General features: G+C 31.5%; 1 protein-coding gene across 1 annotated transcript in view; it reads right to left on the bottom strand.

Annotated features, from left to right (window-relative positions):
• Positions 1 to 18,503, bottom strand: part of LOC142329982 (uncharacterized) — a 41,496-nt gene extending 22,993 nt beyond the window's left edge. The window contains exons 1-2 of the mRNA XM_075374973.1: positions 18,179 to 18,503; positions 12,036 to 12,188 (exon numbers count right to left, since the gene is read on the bottom strand). Coding sequence (XP_075231088.1) covers positions 12,036 to 12,188; positions 18,179 to 18,316 — 291 coding nt within the window. The 5' untranslated portion in view covers positions 18,317 to 18,503. The remainder of the gene's footprint in view (positions 1 to 12,035; positions 12,189 to 18,178) is intronic.
• Between the last annotated feature and the right edge of the window lie 233 nt (positions 18,504 to 18,736).

Genomic DNA, 18,736 nt, shown 5'->3' with positions numbered 1-18,736 from the left:
AACCACCGGATTAAAGTCAGAGACGTTACCACTCGCGCCACGGAGGCCGGCAAACATATTCGTTAAGAGCCGAATAAAAACACGACTCTCCAATATGGCGTTGTGTGTCAAACCAATTTTATATGGACTATAATTACTTTTAATACGCGAAACCCTTTGCAATGATTGAACATTAACCTAAACCTCTTCAAAATGATGCCTTTTGAACTAAGCCATATTTTGATATCATTGTTTTTCTACAACACGGCTGGAATTCTTTTCGTTTAATGATAAGAAGTGTTGTCAAAGATTCTCTTTCAAAGGACATAATACACCGCTTAACTATTTCTAAATAATTCAAATTCGTGTAAATTTTTTACGAATCGCATTTTTATAAAAATCTCATCTTTTGCTCAATTGGCCTGCAGGGTTTTGTTTTCTTTGGAGACCGTAATTCATTAGTAGATTCATACTCGAGAATTACGTTGTATACTGAAGCAACACAACTTCTACTTACGTTAGCAGTTTATTAACATCTGAAATCAACGCCGTTTGATTATTCTGTAATTTGTAAGCATTACTCTGCTTTTGTAAGCATTTAAAATGATGTGTTTTTTCGCACGACTTAAGGGGTTTTTTTCGCAGCCCACAAATCTTTATATATAAAAATGTTAAGTTCATTTGTGTACGCTTCAAAAAGTCAAAATGTTCTGCACCGATTGAGCTCAAATTTTAGCACGATATATAACCCGCATGAAAGATTGTTTTTATCTATTTTTCGCATCAGTCACATACCCGCGACCGCGAGAAAACAGCTTTTTTAACGGTCACTGTGTACCAGTGACCGCACCATCTGCCAGAAGCGAGGGGAACACTCACCATACTAGCTAACGACAACCGCAGTCACATGTGAAACAATACCTGTTCCCAACTACATTCTTTATTAACGAAAAAAAAACGTATCCACTTGCAACTGATTCAGATTATTATACAATCTGAATTAAATATTCACTTTAATCGAGGTACTTTCGTGTGATCGTGTCGTGATTGAGCTGCGCCTTTCACGAAGCTCTGAATTTATTAGAAAACGACCAACAGTGGGATATATGTTTTAATGACGCGTGCAACACTGCACAGCCTTTATATCTACACAGACAGTGGAAAAACAAAAAATATTGTATATCCACAAGTATTGCAAAATTAAACTTCTATGAAACGTATGCTTTGTTTTGTTTCTCATTTCTCATCCATGCAACCACAATGTGCCACAGCGAAGCGTGGCGGGTAAAGCTAGTAGTTATATAACTATAAACTACAGTAAGTTAGGTAGTTAAACTATAGTTTTATTGTTTTAATATAATATTCAAAATGGATACTCAACAATCTAAATAAATGGACAAGATATAAAGTATGATGAAAATATTCAAAATGATAAAAGTAAGACTGTCAAGGAAATAGCGTCAATGGTTGGGATATGTCAGAAGTTTCCACTGTATTCTCAATAATGGTTTAAATACATCATGGTTGTCAAAACTGTTGTCTGGAAACCAGAAAGAAATTTGCATGATAGTAGCAGAAGACCTTGTCATTATAAGTAATCAAAATTGACTGAGCACGATCATTTCAGGATATGAGACTGGTGGTTTTTTTTATACAATTTACAGGGAAAATACAAACTGTCAAAATGGAAATCAACACAATTTCAACGATTGATAAGACCAAAGGAAAAATTATGTTGTTTTTTTATTTATTTGTAAGGTATTGTCCACTACGAATTTATTCATTATAAGCAGATAGTGAACGTGGAAATTTAAATCAATATCCTTTGTCATTTATAGGATGCAGTAAGAAAGTGTTTCTGATAAATGGCACACAAAGAACTGGATTCTTTTGCGTAGTAAAATATAAACACACACATTCATGCTTGTCAAATAGTACCTGGCATGACACAATCTAACAATTCTGGAGCATCCACCATTCTCTCCTGACTTCTTCTCCTTTTCTACTCTTTCTCCTGAAAGAAAGATGCAATGGGCAATGCAACAAAGCAGCTGAGGGAAATATCTAAAAATGAGTTCCAGGAATTTAAAAAACTTTATAGTGTTGGAAATAGTGTACAGCTGCTACAGAAAACTACTTTAAAATTTACCCAAAAATTTTTATAAGCAGTTTTAGAAAAATAAACTAATTCCAGGAACTTTTTGAACCTACCTTGTATTTGGCTTTTGATTTAGTTATGTATATATGAATGTATATGTATTATGGATGGCTTTTTTATTTTATATAAATGTGACTTTGGTAAGTTTTTTTTTTTTTTTTACAAAACACTGTAACCTCAAGCTTAAGATATTGAAAAAAACACGAGGGCTATCCAGAAAGTAAATTATATTTCACTATTGTTCACGAAGGAGTGGGGCTACCAGCTTTGTCTTGATGTTGTAGATAGCCTGAGTCAGTACACATCAAGCTGGTGCTACAAGGACTGTTACAGTTTTGTTGATTTTTACAAGCACTTAAAATGTCTGTTGTTATAGAAAATCCCCAACAGGTGAAAAGTGATGTCAGTTATTAGATTTCTTTCAGCAAAAGAAAAACTACAAACCCACTCAGATTTAACAGGAACTATATAATGTTTATGGAAAAGATGTAATGAGTTAAGGTGCAGTGTGGTGATGTATTACATTTAAAAATAGCTACTCAAATTATCACCAAGAAAATTAATGTGGCCATCCTAGTGTTCTGTCTGACATAACAGGAAGTGAAAGTTGAAAAGACTAACATTTATTGGCACTTTACCATTACAGAGCTTTCACTTTGGTTTCTAAAAATTACATGCAGTGTTTACGCCGTTTGCGTAAAGTCGTTTTATTCCAATGAATTCAAAGCTAGGGTTGGGTCATGTTGTTATTACAGGCATGGTAAATTTATTACTATGTTTTGCTTTGGGCTTGTCATATTTGTATCTGTTTGTTTATATTTGTTTTGGTTTATTCTCAACCAATTTCAATATTGTCATAGTTCCTAGAAGTCTATTTCTCTTTGTCAGCCCTGATGTCATTTCTTCAACTTGCGTATTCAGAATTTATTTTATCAGCCTTAAGTGACTCTTTAGTGGTCTGCTTGCTTGTAAATTATTTTTGTTATGTCTTCGTTCTTGAATTCCGCACGTTTTCTCTAATCGTTCTCATACTAACACTAAGACACTACTCTTGTTGCCAACACACACTATCTCCTGTCCACTGTCTAGGCTTGGTTTCCCCCTCTTTTGTCGTACACACCATCTTTTCGTCAGAGTAGATCAGACCTTCACCATGTCAAGTTGCCTATGACTTTTCGCTCTCCAACTTTGTACTAATATCTTCATCGCATTCATACTGGCATACACGTTGCGGTATTTCTCTGTCGAAATTATCTCTAGTTCTACCCGTCAGTGGTTCGTTATTTCACCGATCTCTTTGTTTTGTTTTTGCCTCGTTTCTTTGTCAAGTTTAATCTTCAAATTCTGTATATTACTTCTATGCTGAAAGTGCTTCAATTACTACAAACTGCCATTTCTATCGACGCCGAATCTTCTTGAGCTGCTGATTACATTTTCATCGATGCAGAATCTCTCCCAACTCGTTGCTACATTTTTGAGACGCCTTGTCCTGCTCAACCTCTAAATCACATCTCACCCTTGCATTCCTGATACACCACTGCAGGCTACGCCCAGGATTACTGTATGTATTCATTTACCTTCATTCACGAGTTCGTCTCTTGCAAAATATTTGTGTGCTACAGGCAAGTTCAATTTTCATTATTTATTACGTTAAACAGTTATTTTATCATTAAAATTTGTGGAACATTCAGTTCATCATACCTTATGCCTTTCAAATTTCATTTTCAAGTTTAGTTTTTAAAAAACCATTTATTCACTTAAGTGCAATCATGATAGGTGACTTACCTATTTTACGCGCTTTATTATTGCAATTTGTTGTTATGGTAATTAACTCTATAATTTAATCTTGTAACTTGTTAATCGCCGAGATTAATCTTTCTCTATTCAGGAACTGTATTCATAATACTTCTCGAAAATTAACCTAACGCAAATTACTCCTGATGTGCAGTTATGTGTTAGGACTTTGTAATTTTATATTTTCCAGAATGCTTATGTACCAAAATGAACTCTATTTATATATTATTACTTATTTTTAATGTGCTTATATTGTAATTAACTCTTTTTTATACTGAAATTATTGTAATTTATCTTTCTAAGTTAATGACATCTGTTCATTGCTAATTTTTCAATATTACAGCATTTGTCAGTAATGCAATAATTTTCCAGTTTTACTATGTTTATTGATGTTTTGTATTTTTTAAGTATATTTTTTGTAAATCTCATTTAATATTATTATTACTGATATGCTGATACTTCTTATGTAAAATTAAGTTATGTTTATTTCCTAATTTCATTTAATTTAAGGTTATGTTCAGTTGTTTTACATAATTAAAGTCCAATTTCTTTTGGCAAATACGAGCTGTGTTTTTTTTGTTAACTTTACCCAACATGCAGCCTTTTGCATGGTGTGATGAAAAAGTTGGGTCACCATAAATTTTGGACTCAACAGGTTCCAAAACTTCTTTCAAAAGTTTTCTGGGACAGAAAAATAGTAATTGGGTAATTTCATAAGAAAGCTACCTATTGTAATGGGTACCATGATTCGACTTCCGGAAAATTTTGACATATCTGCCCATATCACATACCTCAGACCCCAAAACCATTGTCAGTTCAAAAGTTTATATATTCATTTATATCTCCCTCTAAGAACCATGAGACCTTGCTGATTGTAAGGGGGCTTAAGTGCTCAGTGACACAAAGCAGCTGGACTGAAGGTGCAACCACATCAAACAGGTATCTGTTGAGACCAAGACTAAGGAATGATTCCTGAAAGAGGGCAGCAGCTCCTTCGGTACTTGTTAAGGGCGTAGCTCAGGAGGACTTAAATGGCCATATCAACATCACTCAATCTTCTGAGTACTGTGCAGCTGAAAGCAGTGGAATACAGCTGCTTTTTTCCAAGAAAATGTAGCTCTCTGCATATTCATGTAACAAAGATGGAGACACCTTCTTGGTAAAATATTCCAGAAGTAAACTAGTCCCCTGTTCAATCTCCTGGAGAGTGGAGACTACTAAGGAAGGGATTAAAATTAAAAATAACATTCTACAACTCGGAATGTGGAATGTTAGAAGTCTAAAAAAGGTTAGTAGGTTAGAAAATTTAAAGAGGAAAATGGATAGATTAAATGTAGATGTAGTAGAAATTAGTGAGATTTGGTGGAAAGAGGAAAACGACTTTTGGTCAGGTGATTTTAGAATAATTAGCACAGCTTCAAATAAAGAGCAGGTAGTTTTTGTAATGAACAAGAAGACAGGGAAGAGAGTAGAGTATTTCAAAATGCATAGTGTAATAAAATCATTGTAATAATGATAAAATCATAACTTAAGCAGACAACTGTTAAAGGCTATATGCTTACAAGTGCCCATGATGATGATGATGATGTAGTATGTATACAAAGAAATTGACAAAGCAATTAAACACATAAAAGGGGATGAAAATTTAATAATAGTTGGAGATTGAAATGCAAGTACTGGAAAAGGCAAGGTAATATTGTGGGTGAATGTCAGCTGAGAAAAACGAATGAAAAAGGGGACTGACTTGTAGAGTTTTTAATTTAGTAATTGTCAACACCCAATTTAGAAATCATAATAGAAGAATATAGACATGGAAAAAGCCAGGTGATACTGCAAAGTATCAGATAGATTATATCATAGTTAAGCAAAGAATTAGAAATCAACTCATCGACTGCAAAGCTTACCCTGGAGCAGACATTGATAATGACCATAATTTAGTGATAACAAAATGAAGACTGGGGTTTAAAAATCTGAAGAAAAGGTATCAGATGAATTGGTAGAATTTAGAGTAGCTTGAGGAAGAGGAGGAAAAGATGATTTTTGAGGAGGACGTCACAAGAGGTCTGAGTAAAAAAGAAAATGCAGAAGAAGAAGTGGAGAATACTAAAAAGGAAATTCTTAAATCAGCAGAAGCATACTCAGATGGAACAAAGAGAACTGGTAGAAAACCATGGATATCAGAGGATATATTGCACCTGATGGATGATCATAGAAAATATAAGAATTCTACTGATGGAGAAAGTAAAACGAACTATCGACAATTAAGAAATACTACAAACAGGAAGTGCAAACTAGCAAAAGAAGAGCAGATTAAAGAAAAGTGTTCTGAAATGGAAAGAGAAATGATCATTGGTAAAATAGATGGAGCATACAGGAATCTTAAGGAAAATTTTGTGGTACATAAATTAAAATCTAAAAATGTGTTAAACAAAGATGGTACTTCGATTTATAATACAAAAGGAATAGTCGACAGATGGGTGGAATATATTGAAGAGTTATATGTAGGAAATGAATTAGAAAATGGTTATACAGGAAGTCAAAGAAGATGAAAGGGGAGAAACAATTCACAGATCTGAATTTAAGAGAGTATCAAAAGATCTGAATGACAGAAAGGCTGCTGGAAGACGGAATACTTGCAGAATTACTGTGCAGTACAGGTGAGGAAGCGATAGATAGATTACACAAACTGGTGTGTAATATTTACAAAAAAAGGGGAAGTTCCATAAGACTTTACAAAGAGTGTTAGTCATGATAACTAAGAAAGCAGGAGCAGATAAATGTGAAGAATACAGAACATTAGCTTAACTACTCATACATAATAAATCTGAACTAGAATTCTGTACAGAAGAATTGAGAGGAGTATGGAAAAAGTGTTAGAAGACCAATTTGGTTTCAGGAAAAATACAGGGACAAGAGAAGCAATTTTAGCACTCAGATTAATAGTAGAAGGAATATTAAAGAAAAATAAACCAACATACTTGGCATTTAGAGGCCTACAAAAGGCATTTGATAATGTAGACTGGAATAAAATGGTCAGCATTTTAAAAATATTAGGGTTCAAATACAGAGATAGAAGAGCAACTGCTAACATTTACAGGAACTAAACAGCAACAGTATAAATTGAAGAACAAAAGAAAGAAGCCATAATAAAAAAGGGAGTCTGACAACAAGTATGTTCCCTATCCTACTTTTTTTAATCTTTACATAGAAGTAGCAGTTAATGATATTAAAGAACAATTTAGATCTGGGGTGACAGTACAAGGTGAAAAGATAAAGATGCTACGATTAAAGATGATATAGTAATTCTAGTTGAGAGTAAAAAAGATTTAGAAGAAACAATGAACGACACGGATGAAGTCCTACACAATAACTACCGCATGAAAATAAACAAGAACAAAACAATAGTAATGAAATGTAATAGAAATAATGTAGGTGGACCACTGAATATAAAAATAGGAAGAGAAAAGATTACAGAGGTAGAAGAATTTTGTTACTTGGGAAGGATAGTTACTAAAGATGGATGAAGCAGGTGCGATAAAAAATGCCCAATAGCACAAGTGAAACGACCCTTCAGTCAGAAATGTAATTTAAATGTCAGGAAAACAGTTTTGGAAGTATAAGTTTGGATCATAGCTTTATATGGAAGTGAAAATTGGATGATCGGAGTACATGAGAAGAAAAGTTTAGAAGTTTTTGAAATGAGGTGCTATAGGAAAATGTTAATCAGATGGGTGGATAATATTGGCAAATGAAGAGTTGTTGTGGGGCAAACTGATAAAGAAAAAAGCTTTTGGAAAAATATAGTAAAAAGAAGAGATAGACTTATAGGCCACATATTAGGCATCCTGAAATAGTCGCTTTAATGTTAGAGGAGCAGGTAAAAGGGAAAAATTGTGCAGGCAGGCAAAATTTGGAATATGTAAAACAAATTGTTAGGGATACAGGATGTAGGGGGTATACTGAAAAAATGAAACAATTAGCACTAGATAGGGAATCTTGGAGAGCTGTATCAAACCAATCAAATGACGGAAGACAAAAAAAAATACATTTATATCTACATTTCACTTTCTTGTGGACACAATAACTGCCATAATTTTGCACCAATCACTTTCAAATTGAAGCATAAAATATAACTCAAAATCTCAGTCAAGTGGGGGTGGAAAAGGGGGGGCTTTTTTGAAAAAACAAAATATCACCACTATAACTTTCTTATTAAGTAAAATATCAAATTCATTTAAAGTTCCTACTATTCTTTGGATAAGGGCCGAAAATTTATCTAAGTAAAGTTTTTTGATATCACCAACCACTAGCCAGGGGATGGAAAAAATGGGGTTTTGAAGACAAAAAATCATACTTCCCTTAATAGGCACATTATCGAATTGGTTTAAAGTGGTTGTTAGTCCTCTAAATATTACCTAAAACAATTTTTGATATGATCAACCCCTATGGCAAGGGATGACCAAAATGTTGCTGGAGTTGTAATACAGGGCTTGTCATACCCTAAACATGTGAAACTTTTTTGACATGCAATCATTGTCATATTGAGTAAATTTTACATTTTTCTTAACTTTAAGGAGGAAATCTTTTTCATCCCCTACTTAGCACCAGCGAAATCTACCTCTGCCTTCTGACATGCTGAAAGGGATTTTTTTTTTTTTTTATTAAATTCATGGAGCTTGCTTGGCATTACAATAAATCCAGAAATGTATTTTGAGACCCTAAAAAAAGCTACAGAGAGCAATCCAAAACAAGCAATGCAACATCATATTGACTGGTGAGATTTTCTTTACCCATGATGATGTATGGTTCATCATACACAAAAACTTTTGGGAAAGTTTCGATGTGAATTTTTTATTATCCTGCATACACCCCAAATCTGGCATTGAATGATTACTACTTAGTCACTCTCGTGAAAAACTGCGTAGTAACTAATTACTTTGATGTCACAAGGCTCCAGGAAGGTATCAATGAGTACCTGAAAAACCAGAAACTTACCTACAGATAAAACAAGCATTTCAATTTATTTGGTGAATTTTCAAATTGTAAGTAGTAGATTTTTTTTAACAGTTTTTATTTTAAAACAAAACCTAAATTACTTTCTGGACAGCCCTTGGCCTCGTAACTGTTTTTATTATTTACTATCATACCAATGCCCAGAGGTATCTTACTGATCCAACAGGAATGGGCAAACATATAACCTTAGTTACGGATTTGCAGCATTTTGCAACAAATAATAGCAACTGAAAGAAACTACAATATAATTTAATAATGTAATAATAGTAAACATTGTTCTTAGTTTATAATCTATTTTGTTAATTTCTTTTAATTCAAAATTCTAAAAAAAATTGCATGTGTTAATGATATCGAAAGTTTACTAAATATTTTAATAAAATTGTTTAGTGGAATATTTTCAATCTATAACAAGTTTTTAATATTAAAAGTTCTTTTTTTATTTCACTGATAATTTTTGTTAAAATTCTTTGCATGTATTGTATTAAAAACTACACTAATTCTTCTTTTAACTGATAAGTCAGTCCACCAAATCATCTCTGACAACAATTGCTGTCAATTTAAAAAATATATATATTTTTTTAAGTAATAATTAATTGTGTAAAATGGCAAGAAGTATTTTGGGACACCTCAACAATTAAAAATTATATATTCATTTTATACAAAGAATAATTCAAAATGATAAAAGACTCAATTTCATAACTCTGTATTCCAAATTAAGAGCTAATGACAACTGTGAAGTAAATTACATCTGATAATACTCACACTAAAGTTTGCAGATATAATTCATAAATGTTCAATGTGCCCCCTCTGGATAAACGGCTCACATCTAAGTGATAGATGAACTCGTCCCATACACGAGGAAGCATATATTGTTTACTGAGTTCACTGCAGCTATGATACAGTTCTGCAGATTGGCCAGATTTGTTGGTAGAGGTGGTACACAAACTACATCTTTCACATACCAGAAAAAATCACAAGGTGTGAGATCAAGTGATCTTGGAGGTCAGAACTGAATAGTCAGATCTTCATTTCTGGTGTCTCATCCATCACTGAGGTAGATTCATTCAAATTGAATCGAATATCTAGGTGTCAATGGTGTGGACTCCCATCCTGTTGAAAGATGAAGTCTTGTGAATCTTCATTTATTTGAAGGAAAAGCCAGTTTTCCTAGCATGTCCTGGTACAATATTCCAGTAATCGTGTGTTCCACAAAATAGTCCATAAATTTTTGTTTGTGATAGGGCAAGAAACAAATTAACTTGGTAGAGAAATGTGTCATCCTCCATGTTTTCAGGCACTTATAAAAAAATTCAACAAACTTTGGTTTGTCACCTCTGTGAAGAGCTTGTAAAAAGTTATAGGCAGTACAGCTTGAAAAGTAAAAGATGTCTCAAAATACACCAGAGTTAGTTGGTTGGGATATTCCAAGTTCTCTGCTCTCTCTATGGGTTGACTTTCTTGGGCTTTGTACAAAACTTTCTTCAATTTGCTTTATGTTCTCCTCTGCCACATATGATCAGACTGTGGTCTTGCCTTTACAGAGACACCCTGTTTCTTCAAACTGGTGAAACTAACAATACATGCTCTTCCTTGTTAGAAGATCAATGTTAAATCAGAAACAAAATGCACATTGCATTGCAGTTGCAGACCAAGATTTGTCATACTCAAGAACAAAGAAAATCTTATGTTGCACTGTAGCCATCTTACTCACAATAACAAGTAGTGGTGGCACAAGCACTCTAATGGTTGTTTACACAATTACATGCGCTCTAGTAATGTTATTTGGAACTTTTGGATTTACTCTCTCAATTATTATGTAGATCAGAAGTCATATACAACATATAGTTCATGAAATATATATTTATTAAATTGAGTCCATCATTTTGAATTGCCCTGCATATTAAAAAACAATTATTATTACATATATTTAATAACTGATTATATATATATATATATATAAAATGATAAAGTAATAATAATACCAATAATGAAGTAATTTTAAAATAAAAGTAACTTGTCAAAGTGAGTGAACATCATTGTTTATTTCTCTTATTTCATTTTATGCTCAACAATTGTCTATATTGGCCTTTGGTCTTGCGCTTCAGTACACTATCAATGTTTAGATGTTCGTACATGGCAAGTGTCTTGAGTTGCAGCTAACAACAGTTTTGACAGTTCATCATCCATTTGTTAATATAAAATTATGAAAAAAAAAATCTTTGAGTAGTTCTGTTGACTGTTTCCTGGCTATATATAAGAAAGTAAGATAATAAATCAAAAAGTCAACTATTGGGATTTCCCTCACAACCTGAAGAGTCCATAAAGATAAAAAAAATCCCGATAGATGTACATAGGTATATATATGAATGTTTCAATACTTTTATTTTCACAATAGATTAACTGTTTTTGTTCAAACTTTGTCAGTAGTTATCAATATATGGGGCCTTAAAGTGTTAAAATTTTGCACAAATTTTCCAAGGTTATGGAGAATTTATACATTTTTTGTTTTTCATTTTTAGTTTAGGTGGTAAAAAACATTCTCACAAAAACAAAAATGTTACATTTAGTTAATACATTTATTTTTTTTACAATACAATTTATTTTTTTATAAATAATAGTTTAAACAAAAACAGTTGTAAAAAAAGAATCTTGAATCTGTTGACGAAAACTGTTTTCAAAATACAACTTCAGTAATCCCATGCCAGAAAAGAATATCAACTCTGTTGTCAGCTTTTTTAATGTTTAGTATATAATATGTGTTTATTAGTATTCTAAATTAAATTAAAATACTATAGTAGTAACTGATAACTAGTATAATAAATATTTTAGTTTGTATATTTTTCACATTCGTGATGAAATAGAGCATTGAAATTAATAATCAGTAGCCTTACAGTTTCTCTTAACAGAAAAATGAAGCTAGAATAAATCAATAATAAAATTAAATAATTAGGCATATTATTAAATCATCATTTTATAAGATTTCTAGCATAATTCTTTTGTTATATTGTAATTTTTTTTAAAGATACCATGAAGTCCCCTCAAAAAATCGTTACAATCAAAAAACTTAACAATAAAAATAAATAATACATACATGAGCATCAGCCGACAACATTTCAGATGTACTTAAATACTGCTTAAGGATAGCATCTGACTTGCGAGACACTTCTCTAAAATCATGGAGGACATCCAGTTTGTAGACACATCGGTGACATATAGAAGACGGAAGCATATCCTGCTCAGAAACCTGTAGAATTTAAAAAATGCTTTTAATTTTACTAACTTACTCACGGCCTTAAAATTCGCTGGTAACGATAACATCATTAAAATGCATAAAGATGTATACACACACGGGCGCGTGTGCATACAGACACACACACAAAGAGAGAGAGAGAGAGAGAGAGAGAGATTTCATCAACTTACTCCTAATCATTACCAGGTGTGTAAATATGAAACCGGAATTTGCCCATTAACAGTCCTAGCTGTCAATGTAGTAGTTACCATCAAACCGCATCTTTGGCGCAATTTCCTTTCTTTGAAAGCTGACAAAGATTTTCAGCTCAGAACAATACAAGTTTCATGCAACAGCATAGTTTTAATTAGCGTTGAACATGTAGAGTTTTGTACCTACAATTAAACTACAATTTGTGGACAGCAATGATTTTCTGTTACCATTTAAAGAAAACTGCTGCAAAATCACATCAAATGGTTGTTGAAACTTAAGGTGAGGTTAAATCACAGTGCTTTGAGTGGTTTAAAAAATTCAGAAGTGACGCTTTTGATGAAAAATAGCGAATTGAAAAACTGAAAATCCTTACGTTTTCTATTCTGGGTGAAATGTAGCATGCATCATTTACTACTTATCAAATTTGTAAATATGAAACCGAAATTTTTGTACACAAATACACGTTTATTGTATGATAATGAAAAAAAAAAATTTTATTCAAAAGATTGTCTATCGCTAGCTATACATTTTGAGGTAAACCAGTCATCAAGCCATTTTCATAAGAAGTGAAACTCTGCTCAGCAAGTATGTGTCCCATTGATGCAAATAAATAGTAGTTGGAGGGAGCCAAGTTTGTTGAGTAAGCTGCATGCGAAAGTATTTCCCAACTGAACTCCCTCAATCGTTTCCTTAACCGATTTTACTATGTATGATGGTGCATTATTATGAAGCAAAATCACCTTGTGTTGCCTTTTTTTATATTCTGATCGTTTTTCACACAAAGCTTGATTCAAATCGATCATATGTTGTCGGTAGCGCTCAGTATTAACGGTTTTGCCAGGTTTTAGTAGCTTATAATAGATAACACCCTTCTGATCCCACCAAACATAGAGCATTGTCTTCTTTTCCATAGCGATTTGGCCTTTAAATCGATGTCAATGGTTTGCCTGTAGTTACCCATGATCTTTTACATTTATTTAGGGATCTTGAATTATATCCACTTTTTCATCATCACCTATCACAATTAGATGGAGAAATGACTTTCTTTTGTAACTGGCAAGCACCATTTTGCAAGTGGTTTTTTTGTTATCATTCATTTAGTTCATGTGGAACCCATTTTCCCATCTTCTGGATCTTTCCCATGGCTTTTAAACGTATGGAGACGGTTTCTCACATTACATTTAATTGATCCGTGAGTTGTGTTTGAGTGCCATCATCATCATCCAACAATGCTTGCAATTCGCTGTCTTACAACTTTTTCAGTAGTTTTCCACATTCTTCATTTCTCATGTCAAAATTGCCACTTCTGAATTTTTTAAACCACTCTAAAGCACTGTAATTTACCAACAGCATGCTCACCATAAGCTTTGACAAGCATTCAATGCGATTCTGCAACAGTTTTCTTTAAATGATAACAGAAAATCAATGCTGTCCACAAATCGTAGTTTGTAGGTAAAAAACTCAATATGTTCAACACTAATTAAAACTATGCTGTTGTATGAAACTTGTATTGTTGTGAGCTGAAAATCTTCGTCAGCTTTCAAAGAAAGAAAATGGCACCACTGATGCGGTTTGAAGGTTAACAGCTTGGGCCATCTATGGGCAAATTCCATTTTCATATTTACCTGGTAAATATTTTTTCTTAATAAAAAAACTATACTGACAAACTACCACTACTATTACAAGGTAAAAACTAAGTAACTAACTAAATAGGTAACACTTACTACTACTAGGTAGTAACACAGTGGTCAATATATTGACGAAATGTTTGCATTTTCATAAAAATCATATATATATATACATACGTATGTATGTGTGAATTACTTTTAAAAGACCTAATTTTATAAAGAACTACGCCAAAGAAGAAATTAAGAGTAGCTGAAGAATAATGGCACCCTTTCTGTTAAATAACATTTTTCAAACTGTGATGCACATTATGCAGATGCCCTAAATAAGCATGCCACCCCCAGCAGTATTATTCATAAAAAATATAATATCCTGCGTCACATCATTATCCACTGCAATGTTCTTGTTGAATTTCAAAATTATTTTAATTGATCTTTTTTTAAAAAACTTATTGAAAACATAGTCTAACTTACACTTCCTAAGATAATTAATCATAAATATTAGAAGCAGCTTAAAATTATGTTTTTGTGTAATGAAATATGTGTAAATTAGGTTAAATTAAATAATATATAATATTGTAAATATATTGGTTAATGTAAATGCAAAATTAATAAACAATAAACAGTGAATAAATAAAAAAAATAGCAATAAATACGATTCTGTATTTAATAGTAGAGAACACGATGACATTGGTGATCGGCAAGGGTATGCCACAGGTGTATTATTATAAGTTTTAAAAATGTTGTCCTTAACTGGAAAAGATACAAAACGCAGTCTCATTTATAACTTGCCAAGCTCAAATGTGGCATTCAGTTTATGAACAGTTTGAATAATGATGTAAAACTTTAATTTTGTTAATCAATTAATTTATAAAATAATGATTCGTGAAATTATTTTTATACAAATATCAATAATTGATTTTTAGAACAAATAATAAATTTAATATATTTTTTCTTAATAAAAACTATAACGATGAAACTACATAGTTAAAATAAGAAGTGGTCCGATCAGTACACTGCACTTCTTAGCAGGTAAATAAAATCATCTTATTGACAGTATAAGGGGGATACAATTTCAACATTTCATCACTAATGAATTTTAATTTTATCCATGACTATAAATTTGGTTTAAATATATTTACCTAATCATTATGCAGTTTATTTTACACTTTTATAGTAAAACAAATAAATATTTTATTTACATCAGTACATAGCAGTTATATTGTACAATTCTGCATAGAAATGGGAACATATGATACTCCACAGGTAAAAAAGAAGCTGTATTGACAAGAGAAAATTTGATTGAAGTGGAATCACCATACATTAAATCAATAAATAGGAGAGAAACGGTTATAATGTATGAGAAAAAAGACATTATATAAATTAGGAGTCATGAAAATGTATGAATAATAAACACAATCGATAAAAATTTTCAAAATTTTAACTGAAAATAAAAAGGTAATTAAAATTAAGTACACATCATAATGTGTACTTACTTTTAATTACCTTTTTGCAGAACTTCCAGATTTATTTAACGGATCAGAAAATTACGAAAAATGCAATGGAATCCACAACAAGGCCTATTCTTGAAGGACAAGATTAATATGCTGTCTTAACACAAAAATACATCATCTGTCAAAAACAGGTTTTTTGGCAAAATTAGCACGATTTATTATTAAAAGTAATTAATTTTTGTGAGAAAACTATATATACCGGCAATAAACAATGATCTGACAGTCATATTAAAACAAAAAACCATTTGATTAATTACAAGTACTGTACTTAACCATAATTTATAACAGGATAAATTTTGTAGCATATAAAATTCCAAAGCCTAACAAGAATTGAACCCAGAACTAATCATATTCTGAAAACTCAACTTTTTATATAAATCCAAAATATCAACATTCTTTAGATGACATTTTATCTCAGAAAAATATCACCAAGAATATTCTTTAGTGATTTTTAAAAATCATGTTCATTATTACTAACACAATAACAAAAAGCAAATGACTGAAGTGGGAATGGGTGTAAAAACACTTATAGTGAGCATCAATGTCGAAAAGAAATTGAATTCAAACTTGCCAACAACAGAATTACTAACATATTAGTTTCAATCTGTGGCCTACAACTTAATGCTTTTAATCAAATTTTTAAAAAGCATATACAACCGTGACTACATGATCTGTGTAAGTCAACTGATTACATAATTCTTTATAAATAAATTTGCTTGTTTTACTGTATGGAATTCTTCTGCAGTTAGAAATTGGACATATGTAACAAAATTCTTGCAAATGCCAAAACCTGAGACACATGCATGTATGATTAAAGTTATCGGATGAATGATAGAATGAGTTATCAGAGGAAGGTTGATGATGCATTATATAAAAATTATCTTGATTTACTTCTACATAAATGTACTTGATGGAGTACTCAGGGCCAGATTAAATTAGAGGAATCTTCAAAATAAACTTTTATAACTACACGAGTAAATTTCATGTATTCTATTTGTTGAATGGTAATAAATAATGCGCTCTCAATGTTAGTTACACACAGCAGATGAAGTACCCTTATTATGCTACTACTTCCTCTTCAATATTTATTTCTTTGTGTTATGCTGGCTATATTGTTTCCCAAAGAAACATTGAAGTTTGAAGAGACCACAAAATACAAATCATACTTCTCATACAAATCTTTCAAACATATGAAGGATGATCTGCATTTAAAATTACATCTAGGAGAGTGGGTTTTACAGATCACATAATTCATAATAGATAAATAGCAAATGAACATAAAAATAGGTAAACAGAATTGTCTACTGAACAGAAAATGAAGTGAAATAAAGCAAAGTTAAATTTAATATTTACAAATCAAAAAAATTAACTTATAAGAAATAAGTCAAAAAAAAATTAATTTTATGGTTTCTATAAATAGCATAAAATATATTTAAACTAAAGATTTTATTTCAATGAATTGAAAATACTACAACTGCTAACCATCAAGGTGGAGTGGTAGTATCTCTTCGTTTTACCAGAAAGTTTCTGGGTTCAATTCCTGAATAAGCTTGACACTTTTCAGATACTACAAAATTACTTAATTGAAAAAAATGTTAAGGTTAAGTTTACTATTATTATGTACAGTTATTAATGGGAAATAAATCAATCACCAGAGTTAGTTTTTTAAGTTAACATAAATGGTTTTATGGAACTGAAACTGAGTTGGCTTAAATTAAAATACATAATTATAAACATTTCTTTTAATAGCTTCTCTTGGGATTGTATTCTACAGTTTCAGAAGCACTGACTCTTCAATCTAGATTTTTAACTTAATACATGTTTTAACTAACTGAATATTTATTTTAGAAATTTCAAGCAATTATAAAACTATCCATCACAAAAAAATTTTTAAATAAATAAATGTTTAAAAAAATAAGCAACTAACTAAATATTATTACTTTTGAATTGGATATTACAAGGCATTTAATAAAATTATCAATAAACATATGAAAGCTAAAAAAAATGAACGCATCATAGTGCAATCAAATGTTATAAGCTTTTCTAATTAGCGTGTAAAAATAATTTAAAGCAGCATCAATAAATATGCAATGAATTTTCAGTTAATTTTTATTCAAAGTAATAAACAAATGCAAATACTTTAATTAGGTAATTTTTGTTGCTTTAGCCTCAAAGCAAAAACAAATATATACATATAAACAACAAAGCAAAAACAAATATAATTAAAACACAAGATAACTAACAGAAATAATAATTTAAAACCCGGGAAAATCGTAGTAACAGATTGGGTAATCATTATATACTGCATTAAAATCAAATACTGCATGGCCTTTCAATGATGTGTCATACCTAAGAAGTAACCGTACCTAATGCCAAGCATGGCAACATCAGAGCACTACATTTGCCCACACATAACGAGAAGATAAAACACTTAGTCACTAAAGTTGTTAATGTAAACAATATAATCGTAAATCTAGACGTAAAACTGTTAAAATGTGGCCTTGGCCTAGGTAATAACAATATCGAATTGAAGGGGATGTCTTATCACAATATCTTATCTCACAATGCATTCAAGTAGGCCAAGGTATTGAATACTAGCAATATTGATAAAAAAGCATTCATACTAATTAACTTCATAAAATAAATAACTTACCAAAATAGAGAGACACGTCATTATTTTTAATGGATAGTTCCGCTGAGATCCAGGATCATCGAAAATAGACAACTTCGCACCGTCGCATGATAAACAAAGGCGACAAAGTTCGTAAAACTTCGGAGGAACGTTGCACATAATGGAAGTCAAAACAATTAACTGACTCAAACTATATAATAATGTATAAATAAAACTTCCATCTAAAACACTATTTCATTCTCAAAATAACTGTATTAAAATAAAGAGAAGTGTTTATTTCTATCACAGTCCATTGTCGGAGCACAACATGCTACCCCTCTACCTTACACATTTATTCTTCTTCTTCTCTCTTCTAAGCTAATCATCATACTTCATTCCATTGAAGATTATAAACAAAGAGACTTATTAATGAAATTATGATAGCACAGAAAAGAGGAAATGAATGACTAATATTCTCTTCTCTCTGTCATCAGCTGAAATGAGATTTTCTACGAACATAAACGAAATCAAAAAACACTAATCATTAAGAAAACATAAAAGGTTTTTTTTAGCAGCCTCTTTGTTTGAATGTTCCATCGT

Source organism: Lycorma delicatula, chromosome 9, assembly GCF_047948215.1.
Source record: "Lycorma delicatula isolate Av1 chromosome 9, ASM4794821v1, whole genome shotgun sequence".
Classification (NCBI taxonomy): Eukaryota; Metazoa; Arthropoda; class Insecta; order Hemiptera; family Fulgoridae; genus Lycorma; species Lycorma delicatula.
The sequence above is the reverse complement of the archived record's forward strand: the minus strand, read 5'-3'. Positions and strand labels throughout refer to the sequence as shown.